Source organism: Mustela lutreola, chromosome 4, assembly GCF_030435805.1.
Source record: "Mustela lutreola isolate mMusLut2 chromosome 4, mMusLut2.pri, whole genome shotgun sequence".
NCBI lineage: Eukaryota > Metazoa > Chordata > Mammalia > Carnivora > Mustelidae > Mustela > Mustela lutreola.
In genome coordinates, this window is record NC_081293.1 from 49,169,829 (window position 1) to 49,186,262 (window position 16,434).

A 16,434-nucleotide genomic window follows, 5' to 3' on the forward strand; every position below is an offset into this window, starting at 1 on the left:
CAGATTTCCTGTTTTAAAATTTTAGGAAATTTGCCTCTGGGCTATTCCTGAACCAAGAACAAAAGCCATCTGGAAGAAAAATGTCTTCATGATCTGAGAAGCTACCAAGAGCCTAGCTTAAGTTAATATTTTTTCTAAACAGGTATATAGTTCATTTCATTGTCACAGCATTCTTAAAAAGTTGGGTGAAACATAGTGTCTTCATAAGTAGAATTCCATTTTCAGCATCCTGGGGGAGTTCATTCACTTTAAGAGCTGTGCAAGGAAATCCTTTCAAATGTCACAGTCAGGTATAGGGCCACATGCACTTTCTAGGGTGGGGGAGGAAAGCTATCCTAGAAAGGATAACTTCTCCACCCACACACATCCAAGTGTTCATACTAGTGCAGTTTGTACTGACAGAGACCCCCACTCACACCGAAACAGTCTCACAATGCCCTCCCACGCTTGCCGAGTACACATGCGCACGCACTCTCGCGTGTGCCGCCTTGTTTTCTGCCAGAGTTGCTGCACACGGAGAGCGGAGCGCCAGGGTCTGTTTCTCCAGGGAACAGCTGTTGCTTATCTATTAGAACATAAAATTCAGGGTCAGAGGCCTCTGGGGCCCCAGTTCACTCAGTCTGCAGAGAAAGCCTGGTTTCTAAGATTCTCCATTTGAAAACCTCCCCTCAGATTGTTAGTGGAGAGCTGGATTTTGTTTATAAAAGATGCCATAAATAATTACCCCCAAAGCAAGACCTGCTGGAAGAGTAGGTTTCCATTCACTCATACACCAAACGGCAGGCATCGTGTAAGTACTAGGGGTTTCTCAGGGAACAAGAAGATACTGTTCTGCAGAGCTCAGAGTCTTTGGGAACTGTCAGTTTTCTATGGCTGCCATAACAAACTTGCCTCAAATGTAGGGCTTTAAAACCCATATTTACTATATCATAGCTCTGAAGGTCCGAGGTCCCAGTTGGCTCAACTGGTCTTTATACTCAGGGTCTCACAGGCCTAAAACTCAAGGCATCAGCCGGCAGGGCTCTGATAGGGAGGCTGTTTGCTTGCTATCAGCTGGACACCAACCCTTGCTTCTATAGCCTCTCTTGGGCCTTTGCACTGGGGCCCTACGTCTCAAAGCCCCCAGTGGCAAGTCAAATCCTTCTCATGGTTGGAATCTCTCGACTTCCCCTTCCACTGCCTCCAGCCCGAGTAAATTCTCTGCTTTTAAGGGCTCGTGTCGTTAGACTGAACTCCCCTACGTAATCCAGGCAGCTGTCCCCATTTTAAAGTCTGTAACTTTGATCACGTCTGTACCGCCCCTTTTCGCCTTGTAACATAACACATTTCACATTCACAGGTTCTGGGGCCTAGATGTGGAGATCTTAGGGGTACCATTCTGCCCTTCTGAGAGGAAGTCAGAAAGGCACGTACGGCTTCTTAAAGTAAATAACATCTAAGTTCCAAATGTGAAGAATGAGCTTGAATCAAAGAGTTAACGCTCCCTGGCAGGACCGGGCTTGCAGTCTGGAGGGGACCTTGCCTTCAAGACTACATGAGCTTGGGGGCACCTGGGTGGCTCAGTGGGTTAAGCCTCTGCCTTCGACTCAAGTCATGATCTCAGGGTCCTGGAATCTAGCCCCTGTATCAGGCTCTCTGCTCAGTGGGGAGCCTGCTACCTCCTCTCTCTCTCTCTGGCTGCCTCTCTGCCTACTTGCGATTTCTCTGTCAAATAAAAACCAAACCAAACCAAACCAAACCAAACCAAAAGATTACATTAGCTCAGGGATGGATTTCCCAGCAGGGTCTGGTGGATGGAGCCTGTATCAGGAAAGGGGGGGCGTGGCTCCCAAGTGGGAGGAGTTTGGGCACCTGTACTGAGCTCCAGACCTGCTGCCCACTTTCCCAGGGCCTCTCTTGCTTTGCTTCTGAAGCTGCTCATATGTACAGTATTCTTTTTCCATCTTTCTGTTTGGGGCAGAAATTATTTTTGAAATGGGGCCACAGTGCAAAAACTCTTGAATTGTTTATTCTTTCATATGTTCATGGATTAATTAAAAAATATGTATTGAGCCTCTAACACAGGCCAGGCGCCGTGCTAGGGGTGTACGGCACAGAACAAGGTAGGTGGGGCCCCTGCTCTTGCCATCTGAATACAAGTCAAATGGAAGTCTTTAGGCTGGAGGCCACAATCTTTTACTCAGGAATCTGGAAACATCTGCTCAAAACCTGTTTCTACATGCCTTGCACAGTCTTTCCTCTCAGATGCACAAGAGAGTAGAAGCCAAAAGCACAGTGACATCTACCATATACTGAGAACTAATTATATGTATGTGTGTGTGTGTATATATATATATGACTAACTACTTTAGTAATTTTATTGATACTCCTATATTAAAGATGAGGAGACTGAGGCACTGTAGTTTTACCCAACATCACACAGCTATTAAGTTGCAAAGCTATTATTTAAATTAGGCATTCTGACTGCAGAAGTTGCCTGTTCAAATGCTACATTGGGGGGTTCTATGCCCATCAGATACCAGGCATTGTGCTGGGGCTCTGTATCAGCCCCACCTCTGAACCCTCATAACCCTAACAAATGGTGATGCTTATTCCCAATTTAGAAATGCGGAAACGGAGGCTCAGAAAAGTTAAACAGCTAGCCCAGGCATACAGGTCAGTGAGTGTCTACGGTGGGATCGGAGCACATCTCGCATCTCTGTCCAGCTCAGGTGTGACTGCCTGTAGGAGGGAGGGAGCTGGGGAGACAAGAGGAATGAAGGGTCAGCCATGGGGAGAAAGGAGCCATTGGGGGCGGGAGGGGTTGGAGGGAGAACATGGAGTTCTGAGAGCAGAGTGGACATGGCAGGAAGTGTGAAAGAAGGTGAATGCCTACGGAGAGAGCACTGTCTGTGGGAGCTGGGCTCAGAAGGCTGATTGCAAAGCACCAACTAAAGAGTGAATGGTCTATGAGCCTGTGGAGGTCCCCTTGTCAGGCAGTGGCTCCTTCCTGAGGACATGAGAGAGGGAAGGGGGCCTTAGAGTATGGGGAGATGGGGGTCAGTGCAGGGGGAGACCATGTGCACACATGCGTTGAGAGTGCAGGGATTGTACCCAGAACATTAAAGGGCTGTTCTCAAGGAGGAGAAGCCCTCTGTTACTAAGATCAGAAGAAAAAAGGAAAAGTGGGTACCTCTACAGAAAAATTCTTAGACAGTAGTGGTCAGGTGTTGGGATGATTTGTAAAATAGAAATGGCCAGCTTTGTCTTTTAAACTTCCTCCATCCTGAGGGAGCTGTGTTTCCTGGGGCAGCCATAACAAATGACCACAAACCGCAAAGCAGAAATCTAGTAGCTCACAGTTCTGGAGGCTAGAAGTCTGAAGTCAGGCTTCGCAGGGCTGGTGTCTCCGAGGGCTCTGATGGAGAATCCATTCTAGGTGTCTTTCCTAGCTTTTGTTGGTTGCCCGGAATCCTTGGTGTTCCCTGGCTGGTAGACCCATCACTCCAACCTCTGCTTCCATCTTCTTGGAGAGAGAACACATAGTATTCTCCTTTATTTGTGTGTCTGTGTCCAAATTTCCTTCTTATAAGAACACCAGTCATTGGATGAGGGCCCACCCAAATCCTGTATGACCTATTTTAACTTGATTACATCTGCAAAGACCTTATTTCCAAATAAGGTCACATTCACAGGTACTGGGAGTTAGGGCATGAACACATCTTTTCAGAGGATACAGTTCAACCCAGAACAGGGCACAAGGCACATAGTGTGTCAGAAGATGTCCTGAAGGGTATAAAATGCCACAGAAATACAAGGTCACTGGTGAAAGGAATGCTAAAGTTAAATTTTATAAAGTAAACCTTTTCCTCAAGAATTTGTGTTTTGCATCAAATGCCGTGGTTTCCATAAAGGGTTTGCTGAAAGTAGTCTCCGTCGCTGGGAGAAAATGCTCTTAGCAAATGAGCTTCTTCACTGCATCTCTGGAAGGCTTCCAGAGAGAAAACACGCATGCTACCCACCATCCTTTTGGGGACACTGGGATACTATGTCTCCCTGCTGTCCCAGGCACTCTTTGGACCAGGACTTGCTTACTATTGGTTCTAACCATAAAACAAATGACTCTCCTGATTCTCCTCCTCCCCCCTTCTTCCTTCTTTCCATCCCTTAGATTACTAGTTAATCCATCTAAGAACACAGAAGTCTTGTCCTTCAGGTGTGTCCTGAGGGATGGATGCCTTTGCGGATAATTTTGGCTCTGCAGTTGCTGCAGAGGTGGTGGCCAGAAGGGGGAACCATGTCTCAGGGGCAGGGGGGAAGGGACTGCTAGAGGGAGCCTGTCTAGGCCCTGGCACTGTGCAGTAACCAGCCTTCCCCTCCCCTAGAGCTCCAGCTGAGAGAAGCTCAGACTATCTGAGCAGGGAGTCTTCTTACAAGAATTCAGTTCTGTCATTTGGGAGTCCATTTCTGGTCATGGAGGTCTTAAACAATTTAATCAAGCTAGGAACACCCCTGTCCCCCATTCCAGAAATAAATACATGTCCACAAAAATGTTCACATAATTTCAAAAGCTTCACTGACATCCTCTAGCTTATTTATGAACTCAAAGCTAATAACCCCTGATTAAATACACTCTTCCCACTCTGTTTTCCTGAGGAGAAAAGTGCGATCAGGCAGAGGAATTGATTTGCTCCCACCTAGCACAGTTATTGAAAGGGAAATCCAAAAGTGGAGTGCAAATTCTGGTCCCCTTGTTTCTAACCGCTATGCATAAAGTTTGTTTCCATTAAATAAAAATGACTCTTCCGCCATAAGAAGCAGAATCTTGGAGAAAATTTTGCTTTTGGAGGCAGGAAAGGAAGTGGGGGGTGGAATTGACTGTTAGGAGCAAAGGCGCCCTGGGCCCCTAGCGTTTGTACTTGAGAGTCATTCACTCCAACACAAACGTTTGCAATGGGCCTTGGATCCCACTTTACGCTAGCGGGGTGGGGTGGGGTTCCGGAGAGCAATCCCTTGGGGCTCGAGCGTTAAGGACCACCTCCTGCATTTGGCAGGCGAGAATTCTACCACTGAACTACCAATGCCCCGTCACCTCCTGCATTTGGGTGGTAAGTGTCTGAAACAGGCTATAAAGGAAGGTGGAAGGGTTCTTGGCTATAGATCCTCACTGAGAGCATCAGGGTCCAAGGTTTCTGTAATCCACTGATTTGCCTTCTCTTAGACTAGCTAGGATCTCGGGGTGACATCTTGTCAAAATGATCAAGGGCTCCGCCGCCAACCCCCCACCCCCCTCTTCATCTAGCAACACATCCTCTCCTCCTCTGAGGACGTCCAAACCCCTCTGAGACTCTGGGGACCAAGATCTCAAATGGGCGTGAGGGCAAAGATCCTGATTAACCGAGACTCAGGGGAGTCTATTTGGGAAATTCTCTAGGGGTTCCTTGGAGTAGGGGAAATCTCACAGATTCGGAGGGGGTCTTAATTTGGAGATGTCCAAATTTAGGGGATTCCCTCCTCAATTGTGTCCCGGCTTTATTTTGGAGTTCTCAGATTAGAGACCCTGAATGGGGGGGTGGTGCATGGTTTTGCTTGAGGCCGTCTCCAATAGCCTGAGAGTTCGCCGTGTGTCCCGCCGAGGGGACCTGGGGGTGTGGGCTGCTTCCTGCAGGTCCCCTGACTCCGCGTCCCCACCCCCGGCTGCTCCCAGGCCTCGGAGCGAAGGAACGCGACGTCCCGCCTCCCGGGCGGGCCGGGGAGCGGGGAGGCGGGGACCCCTCCCCTTCGCCATCCCCTCGGGACCCGGCGCCGGGACTCTCAGAGGGACGGCGGGGGACGGGAGGCGGCGGCAGCGGTGGGGCTCGGGCCATGGCGGAGCGGGCGGCGGCAGCGGGGCCCCGGTGAGGCGGGCCGGGGCGGCCGCAGAACCCGGCCCGAGCCGTCGGGGGCCTGGCGAGGGCGGCGCCGGCGACTTTCCCCGCAGAGTTGTGGTCTAGTTTGGTGGGCGGCGCGGGGCCCCGGAGCCGGGGCGCGATCTCTCGCGCGGCCGGGAAGGGAGCGGCGGGCGGCGCGCGCGGAGGGGGCGGGGGAGCATGCCCGGCTGGAGCCCGGCCTCGGGGCGCGCCCCGGCCGCCGTCCCCTCCTCCGCCTCCTCCTTCTCCTCCTCCGTCTCCTCCTCCTCTTCCAGTCCCGCCGCCGCCGCCGCAGCCAACATGGCTGCGCTCCTGAGCCCGGGAGGCGGCCGCTGCTGAGCGCCGCGCGCCGCCCGGGCCCCCAGCCCGCCAGGCCCCGGCCCATGGCCCCCGCGGCCCCGCGGCCCCGGGCGCGCTAGGGCTGCAGCCGAGCGCCCGCCGCCCGAGGCCACTCGCCGCCGCCCGCCCGCCCGCCGGCCTCGGGGAGCCGGAGCCGTCCGCGGGGCGGGGCGGGGCGGCCCGCCACCATGGAGCCGCAGCGCCGGGAGCTGCTCGCCCAGTGTCAGCAGAGCCTGGCTCAGGCCATGACCGAGGTGGAGGCCGTGCTCGGACTGCTTGAGGCCGCGGGAGCGCTGAGCCCCGGCGAGCGGCGGCAGCTGGACGAGGAGGCGGGAGGCGCCAAGGCGGAGCTGCTGCTCAAGCTGCTCCTGGCCAAGGAGCGAGACCACTTCCAGGACCTGCGGGCGGCGCTGGAGAAGACGCAGCCTCACCTGCTGCCGATTCTCTACCTGAACGGCGTCGTCGGGCCGCCGCAGCCCTCGGAGGGCGCCGGTGAGTGGCAGACCCCTGGCCCGGCCTCTGGGACCGCCTTCCACCATCTCTCTTTGCAGCTCCCAGGGGGAACTCTCGAGGGCTGTGGCGGTGGGTCGGGGCTTCCGTTCCTTGGCCGGTCTGGGGAGGGGGGCCTTGCGTGGTCCCTTACTTCGCACCTCCTCCCCCGATCCCGCCCGTCGCTGTGAACAATGCCCGGCACTGCAGGCCCGGACTCTCCGGTTGCCAGGGCATCGGAGTGCTCCTGAGACCACCAGGTCCAGCCGACCTCGGAGGGATGTCCAGCAGTCCCTTTCCTAGGGCTCTTCATCATCCGCCGTTCATTTGGGAGTCCCTGCTAGCCTTTAATCAGTGATACAGTCTAGAAGAATGGAGCCTGGGCCAGGACTGGTCCTGCTGAATTTTGGTCCCTGCCACCCAGGTTCATGATCACTGGTGCCTTTTGACTTTCTGACTGTCCACTCCCTCTGTCCAGAGTTCAGTCTGTTTGCTCGCCCAGACTTGCACTTGATTATGCACAATGCCTGCTAGGTTTCTTTGGAAACTGTGGGCCTGGAAAAGTTGGGGAAGTTGCATTGCACCATGGGAAAATCCTAGTAGTGGCTGCTGTGGCTCAGATCCCTCCCCGGCGGTGCTGAGCTGCCTGAGGAGGGAAGTCTGGTGGCTGGTGCCCTTGAGTGATGGATTTGTGAGTATTCCTGTGTGTGTGTTGGGGGTGGGGGGTACTACTGGGAGTTTGTGAGAAGTGGTAGGCTTGGCCTAGCCTGGTTGGGAGTGTGGAAAGGCAGCCTTTTAGACAAGGAAGCTGGAGGAAGAAGGCATAGCCCTGAGAAAGGAAGAGAACCTGCATTTATTAGGCTCCTACTGTTGTGACAGGCACTCTGCTTTATTACATTTATTGTTGCTACTCTGTGAGGGGTCTACTTATTACTTTGCCAGAGGGGAAAAAAAAAACGCAGTTTGGAGTAGTTCAGATGCTCAAAGTATTGCGCACCAGGAGTTTTCAGTTATGACCTATTGTTTTGTTTAACAGGTTCAGAGCCAGGCAGTGGCAATTGCCACCTTTTCTATATCTTGTCCTTGTTTTAAGAGTGAACTGAGAGGGCTGACAAAGAGCCCTGAGTATCTGTAGGCTAAAGGCTGATGAGACCCATTTATTTGGCTGTAAAAAACCTCACTTATTAAGGGGGTGATTTTATAAGCTGTTCCTGGTAAGAGCTGCAGTGTATATTGGCTGTCTTCAGCCTCACTTTTTGTAGTGGAGGGAACTGAGACACAAAGAATAAACTGCTGTCCACACAGCACATCATTGGTGGTCCTCTGTCTTCACTTTGGGATTTCTGACTCCAGCATTTACGTCCCTCAAACCTGTGTTCGGTCTCCCAATGATGGCCATATTTGAGTCGCTGAGCAAACCCAGTCCTCTTCTGGGCTGGTAGTTTAGAGGATGCTAAGAAGGCTATCAGATGTGCCCATGAGGATAAAGACACCGGGAAATCTCATTGGCGTAATTTTTTTTTTCTAAATTGCTTTTATCTTTCTATTTGTTTTTTTAAAAGATTTTTATTTATTTATCAGAGAGAGAGAGGGAGAGTGAGCACAGGCAAACAGAATGGCAGGCAGAGGCAGAAGGAGAAGCAGGCTCCCCGCCGAGCAAGGAGCCCGATGTGGGACTCGATCCCAGGACTCTGGGATCATGATCTGAGCCGAAGGCAGCTGCTTAACCAACTGAGCCACCCAGGCATCCCTTGATCTTTCCTTCTTTCTTTTTTTTTTTTTTTTTTAAAGGTTTTATTTATTTATTTGACAGAGAGAGAGAGATCACAAGTTGGCGGAGAGTCAGGCAGAGAGAGAGAGAGAGAGAAGCAGGCTCCCGCCGAGCAAAGAGCCCGATGCGGGGCTCGATCCCAGGACACTGAGATCATGACCTGAGCCGAAGGCAGCGGCCCAATCCACTGAGCCACCCAGGTGCCCCATCCCTTGATCTTTCTATTTTTGAGGGAGAAAATTGACCAAGGAAGTGAAGAAGTTAGTGTGCAGACCCACGTCCTCCTTGGAATGTTTGAATCAGCTCTAGCTTTAATCTCTGGAATAGATGGATGGATTGCCATTAATTAGGTCCCCCTCTTCTGTGCCTGGCAGAGAAGGTGGGGCCTCACTTGGGCTAAGGTTGTAGGAACTGGTCTTGACCTCTGAGGAAGGGACAGAGTAGGGCTTGATTTTTCCCTGAGCACAGTGAAAAAGACCCTAGTTTTACAACAAAACAGAATTCTGTGGGTTTGCAGAGTGTCATGAAATCCTCAGAAAAAGGATTGTCAAGGGGAAGTTAAGTTCATTTTAGTTAACGCTTTAGAGAAAAATTAGGATAGCTTTTGGTATGGCAAGATAGAGCTTCTGGGGAGGGGTAAGTAACATGGTGTGCAAGTAAACAATAGTGTTGAGACCTTTGTAAAGGATGAATATTTATTATTGTTATGTTCTTAAAGATTTTATTTGTCAGAGAGCACAAGCAGGGGGAGCGGCAGGCAAAGGGAGAGGGGGAGGCAGCCTCCCTGCTAAGCAGGGAGCCTAATGTGGGGACTCAGTGCCAGCACCCTGGGATCATGACTTGAGCCGCAGGCAGTCGCTTAACCGACTGAGGCACCCAGGCTTCCCAAAGGATGCGTTATTCAGTGGTTTTCCAACTTTTGTTTTTTTTCCTCTTTTCACCAGTGAGCCCTTCTTACGGGGTGATCCTCAGAGCATAATGGAGCTGCTCTGGTTGCAGGGTCAGAGGCACCTTTCCCTGTATGCGGGTCTGCCATCTCCCTGTTAGGGCCTTTCTTCGTGTTTTCCATACCCCTTGTGGGCCCCGGGTCCAGGATGCCCATCCACTGGCTGGCACTGGTGCACTGGCTGTGCTGCAGGCAAATGATGGCTGGCAGTTCTGCCCCCCCCCTCCCCCCCAGCCCCACGTGGGCCTGGCGCTAAGGGGGAAGCTGGCCCGGGTGGTATACTGGGCAGGTTGCACACAAACCCCTGTGCTCTGCTCATGCTCAGAGACCCAGACACTTATGACCCACCATGCTCAGGCCTACGGTATGAAGATGACTAAGGAATACACCGTGTTGTTTTATTTTGAGGGCAGGGACGTTCCTGTTTCAGGATTGATGGTACGTTGCTGCTCAGCATTTTGAATCTTACTGCATACTTTTATATCTCTCTTGATTCTGTAGCAACCCCAGATGAGAGCTGTCTTGTCGGCATTGCATTGAGTTCCACACTCACATCTGTATGGCACGAGGACAGGCCAGAAGTTGCAGGGCAGAAAGGGGCCCGAGTTGAGGCTAAGCCCAGTGCTCTTGATTCCATGTTGGGTTATTTTTTCCTGTTACCTGATTAGGCCCCCACAGTTGAGTTTCAGGCCATTTCCTGCATTGGGAAACTCTGGAATTATGGAGTCTCTCCTTGTCCCAGTACATGGATCTCTAAGGAAGAGGTGATCACCCTTGCCCTCGCTGGTGGTGGTAAGAGGGAAGAATTCTTGTTCTCCTTTGAGTGGCTCAGGTGTCTGATGTCTTTTTGGAGGTGAACTAGGATCCCGTTTGGTTATGCAGAACCCACTCAGTCCCTTGTCTTTTCTTTTTGATTCAGTTACTAAAATCTGGGTTTTCTCACTTGGAGATCCTTGACTGCATTCCCCTGGAATGAGGGTCCCTGTCTGGCAGGGAGCCTCAGTGTCTTCATCTGTGAATTGGGGCTAAGGGTGCCAGGCTGCCTGCCTCAGCCACTGCAGTGGGGTGGGACAGAATGTGATTGGGGAGGACTGAAGTGCTTGGTCCTGTGATCTGTCCAGGTGGGGCTTTGATGCAGATGGAGACAGGTGAGGAGGATGTAATTCCAGCCCGCACCTTGCCACCTAGTTGGGGGAGTGGGACACTCAGGAGAATGACATAATGAGATAGATCAATTGAGTGATAGAGATACAAGCAGGCTTTTTCCTCCTTTTTTTTTTTTTTTTTTAAGATTTTATTTATTTATTCGACAGACAGAGATCACAAGTAGGCAGAGAGGCAGGCATTGAGAGAGAGAGAGAGGGAAGCAGGTTTCCTGCGGAGCAGAGAGCCCGATGCGGGGCTCGATCCCAGGAGCCTGAGATCATGACCCGAGCCGAAGGCAGCAGCCCAAACCACTGAGCCACCCAGGCGCCCCAGGCTTTTTCCTCCTTTTAAAACTGTATATCACTGGGGCACCTGGGTGGCTCAGTGGGTTAAAGCCTCTGCCTTCAGCTCAGGTCATGATCCCAGGGTCTTGGGATTGAGCCCCGTATCAGGCTCTTCGCTCAGTGGGGAGCCTGCTTCCTCCTCTCTCTCTGCCTGTCTCTGCGTACTTGTGATCTTTGTCTGTCAAATAAATAAATAAAGTCTTTAAAAAAAACCCAAAAACCCTGTATATCACATACTTTCCCCAAGTATTCTCATCCACCTCTAGTGGCTCTAATTACCATCTAAATGTGAGGGTCTCCCCCCAAATCATGTCACCCTAGGCTTCTGTTATGAGACAGAGGTGGCACAACGGGGTGGTTGCCCCCATGTGCCTAGAGATGAAGGTTTCCTCCTCGGCCCCCACTGTGCCTCCTGCTAGGTGTCCTCTGGAGCTGCCCACTTTTGGATCACCAGAGGCCAGAGAGTGGACACAGCAGTAGCTGCTGGAGGAAGCCTTGGAGGAGGGACTGGGACTTGAGCTGAGGTCGAAGAGGCCACATGAACATGCACAGGCAAAGGAGAGGAAGATGTTCTGGTTCAGGTTGCGGAAATGAAACTAGGAAGCAGGGGTCAGCGTAGGCTCTGGGGGCATGAATGTGCAAAGGTAATCTGGAGTGACCATGATGGCTAGGTTGGGTGAGGGGTTTTGGGAGGCACTAGGAATCTAGACACTGGACATTTGTCACAAGTGGAAGCGGGAGGAATATTTTTTCTTAAAGGAATAAGCTGCTAGGCTTTTCCAGCAGGATGAGTGCAGTTGGTTGCTGATCGTCAGGTATGGACTATTTATTATTGATTAGAGGTTGCCTGGGCCTTTTGTTCTCTCTCTGCCCTCTTCAGGTACCTGCTGCCTCATCTTCATCTGGTCCAGCCTGGAAGGTCAGCTGGAATAGGGACATAAATAAAAGTTCCAACCATTCATTGTAGTTTTTCTTTTGGTTCTTTTAACTATGTTATTTGGGAGGAAGGAGCGGAGGAACTTCAAAGTAAGGGTTGAAAAGAAGGTTCTCAGAGAAGGGCAGATTTTCTTTATCCTTCTAAGTATATTAGTTCAGGGCACCTTTATTGCAAGTGATGGAGACTTAGCTCAAAGCATAGTAGACAGAAAGGAGAAATTTATTATATAATATTCCAAAAGCTTAGGGTGAGGGGGAGAAACTGGCTTTTGGATGATTAATCCTTGAATGCTGTGGGCCTTTTTCATGGAGCTTGGCCTCAGGACTCTGTGGACTTCATCTTCATGGCCCCTGATCAGAGAATAAAGGGAGATCCATCTAATGAGCCCAGGCAGATGTGTGTCCATGTCAGGCCCAATCACTGTGGCAAGGACCAGGGGATGGAGATTGTCTCAGCAGTTGACCGTGTGAATAGGGTATGGTGATGGGATGCTGTGACTGGCAGCCTCTACTGGATCCTGTGTTTCTTGAGATAGGGGAAGGTGAGGAGAGCCATTATCCAAAGCAAGGTGAGCAAGAAGGATGTTGGCGCAGCTAAAACAGCAGATGAATGTCCACTCTGTGTGGTCCTATCTTCGTGTGATGCTGTCGTTCGTAGGCAGAGTCATCAGTGGAATGCAGTGGTGGGACAGGTGGTCATCCTTTACTAAGTTTTAGACTTTGGGCATGGCAGTTAACCCTTCTAAGCTTAGGTCCTGCTCTACAAGTAGTTAAAGCAGTAACTGCTTCACTGTGCTATTTGACAGTCATAAGAGAGAGGAGTATTTTGTCACTGTGCTAAGTGCCCTCCAACTAGCCTTAGGACTGAAAACCTGGGATTCTCCAGAGATTTCTGAGGGTTATGTGAAAGCTTCTTGTAAACGGTGCTGAACAGATGTTAGGGCTGCTTTTCCTGTGGCCACGGGTCACCAAGAGTGGAATGTAATCTCCATGTATTCCTGATGCCTACCATAGATCCTGGTCCAAGATAGGTGTTCAAAAAATTTCTGTTGGATGGATTTGTGTGCTGTGTGTAGAAGGAGTGGTGTGTCCCACGAAAATCCAGATCCTCTTCAGAAATATGTTCCTGAGTGGTGACTTCACAGTGACAGAAGCTTGTAGGAGTGCAGGAAGACCAGAGTGAGTCCCAGATGCACACAAGGATGTCCCCACCACGGTATGTCTGTGACGGAAGCAGGTGGTGTGACATTGATGTCTGAAGTTCCCAAGGTTACCCATCAGGTATCAGCATGTTGGGGCTGGCTGCCAGGAGCCATGTGGAGTGCCCACATTGTCTGTTATGGGATTGGAGAGACCTTTCATTTTCACACTTAGATTCTGAATGTCAGCTTGGTGTCCTCGAAAGAGACCTGGATGGGGATCTGCTCCTAACTCTGCAACATCTTGACCTTGGATGAGCATCTTAGCCACCTGGTGCTTGGGTTTTTGCCCTTTTTTTTTTCTTTTCAATACAGATAGTCAAACTTGAAGTGTAGCCTTGACTAGAGGGCTAACTCAGTCCTATGGGACTCTCAGTACTACCAAGGTGGCATTCAGGCCAAGGAAGTTCGTGGTTGGACAAGATTCTGAGGCTTCTTCTAGCTCTGTGCCACGGCTACTGTTTTTTGATTTCATGTTAGGGTTGAGTGATGTTTTGATACTCTGGCTTTCTTTTTCCTGAAAAAGTAAGCAGCATCAGGGAAATATTTCCTGTTAGGTATTTTGCCCCCACCCCTCCCACCTATATATTCTGCAGCCAGTGCAAAGGGGCTCTTTAATAATTTTTGTAACCTTGAGACGATGTGAGCCACAGAAATATTGGGCATAGAGCAGGAGGGTTGAGCTGCCTTTCAGTCTGTGCACTGGGGATGTGGAATGTGTTCAACAGAGAGGAATTTTAAATAGGATTGAGCTAGGGGTGGGCAATGGGTATTACATCTTTTTCACCTTTTACCAGAGCCAGGTAGTGTATCCCTGAATTGTGTGTCTCCATCTTTTTGAGACAGAGTTCAGTGAAAGTGCTACAGAAGCATTTTAAACTAAACAGAGAGGTTTGGAGTATCCCGTCTTGGTCATCCAACTCAACCCTTGGTGGATAATTGAGAGGGCACTGTTGACCTTGATGTTCATTTCACACTAAGGATCATAACCCATTTGCATTGAGTTTTGTTTTGTTTTGTTTTTATTTTGATAAAATCTACAAAACATAAAACTTAGCATTTGGGCCAATTTTTTTTTTTTTTTAAAGATTTTATTTATTTGAGAGAGAGAGAGAGAGAGAGAGTACGCGCACAAGTGAGGGGAGGGAGAGGGAGGACCAGACTCCTTCCTGAGCAGGGAACCTGACGTGGGACCCGATCCCATACCTGAGCTAAAGGCAGACGCTTAACCGACTGAGTCACCCAGGCACCCCTGCACCATTTTTTCCCTGTGTTTTTATTGTGGCAAAATAAACATAACATGAAGTATACTATTTTCACCATTTCAGGTGTATAGTTCAGTTGTATTTTGTATATTCCCATTGTGCAGTCATTGCTCCCATCCATCTCCTGAATTTCTTCATCTTATAAAACTGATACTCTGTACCAATGAAACAATAATTCTCTATTGTCCCCTTCCTCCCCGCTTCTGGCAGCGTCCATTCTACTTCAGTCTCCGAGTCTGACCACTCCAGGTACCTCGTAGAAGCGGAATCACACAGTATGTCTTTTTGTGATGGGCTGATTTCAATTAGAGTAATATCCTCAGCATTCATCCCTCTTGTAGCATGTATCAGAATTTCCCTACTTTCAAAAAAATTTTATTTGATTAAAAAATTTTTAATTATGGCAAAGAACACATAAAATTTACCATCCTAACCATTTTTAGGTGTATGTGGTTCAGTGGTATTAAGTATATTAACATAGTTATTTAAAAGATCTCTAGAACTTTTCTATCTAGCAAAACTGAAACTCTGTGCTCATTAACCAACTCCCTGTTTTCTCCTCTCTCTACCTCTGGTAACCACAGTTCTACTTTTGGTCTCTGTGAATTTGACTCTTCTAGGAACATCATGTCAGTAGAATCATGTAATATTTATTGCTTTGCAATTGGCTTATTTAACTGAGCATAATGTTTTCAAGATTCATCCATGTTGTAGCAAATGTCCAAATTTCCTTTTGTAAGATTGAATAATATTCCTTCGCATATACAGACCACATTTTATTTATCCATTCATCTATCAGTAGACACTTGGGCTGCTTCCCACTTTTGACTGTTATGAATAAAGCTTCTATAAAAATTGGTGTACAATTTTGATTGTACAAAATTTTGGTGTACCTCTTTGAGTCCCTGCTTTCAGTTCTTTTGGGAATTATTGGTAATTATGTGATTAATTTTTTGAGGAACCGTCATACTGTTTGTCTGAGTTTTAATTATGAAATCCGTACTCTCCACAGCATCTTGACTCAAGGGCAAATGGCCTGCCTAGCATCCTAGATCCAACATTTTATTTCCTTTTTTCTTCTAAAACTTGTGGATTTTTGCCTGCAACCTGTTTTGAAAAGTTTCAGGACAGTTTCTTTGGACTTGAAAGAAAGATTTTAGTTTCAGGAGTCCCCTGTGACTCTTGAGGCTAGAAGTTAACTGTACAATCCCAGCAGCGTTCATATCTGGCAGGCCAGCAGTGTTCACACATTTCCGTCTTGTTTCCAGTACTAATATCTCTCCATCCCCAAAGGCCCTGAAGAATGTTAGTTATTTCTGCTCTGTACACACTTCCTCCTTGTCCCATTCTGGGTTTCTTTGGTTTTTCAGACTTGGATCCAGGGTAATGGCTATCAAGATTTTCTTTCAAAAGGCCTAGGTCAGCATTTCCCCCCAGGAAATATCTTCTTAGCCCTGGTCTGGTGGGATGTTCATGGTGTTGCTTGACAAAAGGGTTCTGTGGTCAAAGCATTTGAGCAATGCTGCTGTGAGCAGGTCACACAGCATCCTTTATTGGGAGCCCCTTGAGAGGACTAATAGGCCAGCATGCCTCGGGATGTCGCTGGAGTGGGTTCCCCAGCAGTGTTTCCCAGATGGATTTGACCACACATCTTTTTTCATTGAGTATCTTGCGACATCAGAGTTCTGAGAAGTGTACTTTTGGGAAACTTTATCATCAGGGCATGGAACTGGAACATCAGTGTATACCATCATTTCCTCAAACTTCCTTCCAGCTCCCTCACTTGCTCGCTCCCCCGCCCCACCACTGCCCCACCAGACCTTGAGCTTCCCCATCTTCTAAACTCCAGTACCAGCTGAAATAGGCACGTGAGATTCCGGGGCAAGTAGATTTTTTTTGGATGTGTGGATAACTTAGATATGCAGTAGATTCTGGGACGAGTAGATGTTGAGATTGTGTGATCTTGGGTAAGATATGGGACCCCCCTGGGCCTCCATTTCTCCAGTGTGGCTTGTCAAGAATGAGGTCTGATCTCATGGTGGCTGATCTTTGAGATGGTTAAACCTCTTGCAGTCTTCTTCTTCTTCTTCTTCTTCTTCTTTTTTTTTTTT

General features: G+C 49.3%; 1 protein-coding gene across 4 annotated transcripts in view; it reads left to right on the plus strand.

Annotated features, from left to right (window-relative positions):
- The first annotated feature begins 6,329 nt into the window (after positions 1-6,329).
- Positions 6,330-16,434, plus strand: part of DLG5 (discs large MAGUK scaffold protein 5) — a 117,185-nt gene continuing 107,080 nt past the window's right edge. For all 4 annotated transcript variants that reach the window (XM_059169790.1, XM_059169791.1, XM_059169792.1 and 1 more), the window contains exon 1: positions 6,330-6,719. In XM_059169790.1, coding sequence (XP_059025773.1) covers positions 6,416-6,719 — 304 coding nt within the window. In that variant the 5' untranslated portion in view covers positions 6,330-6,415. The remainder of the gene's footprint in view (positions 6,720-16,434) is intronic.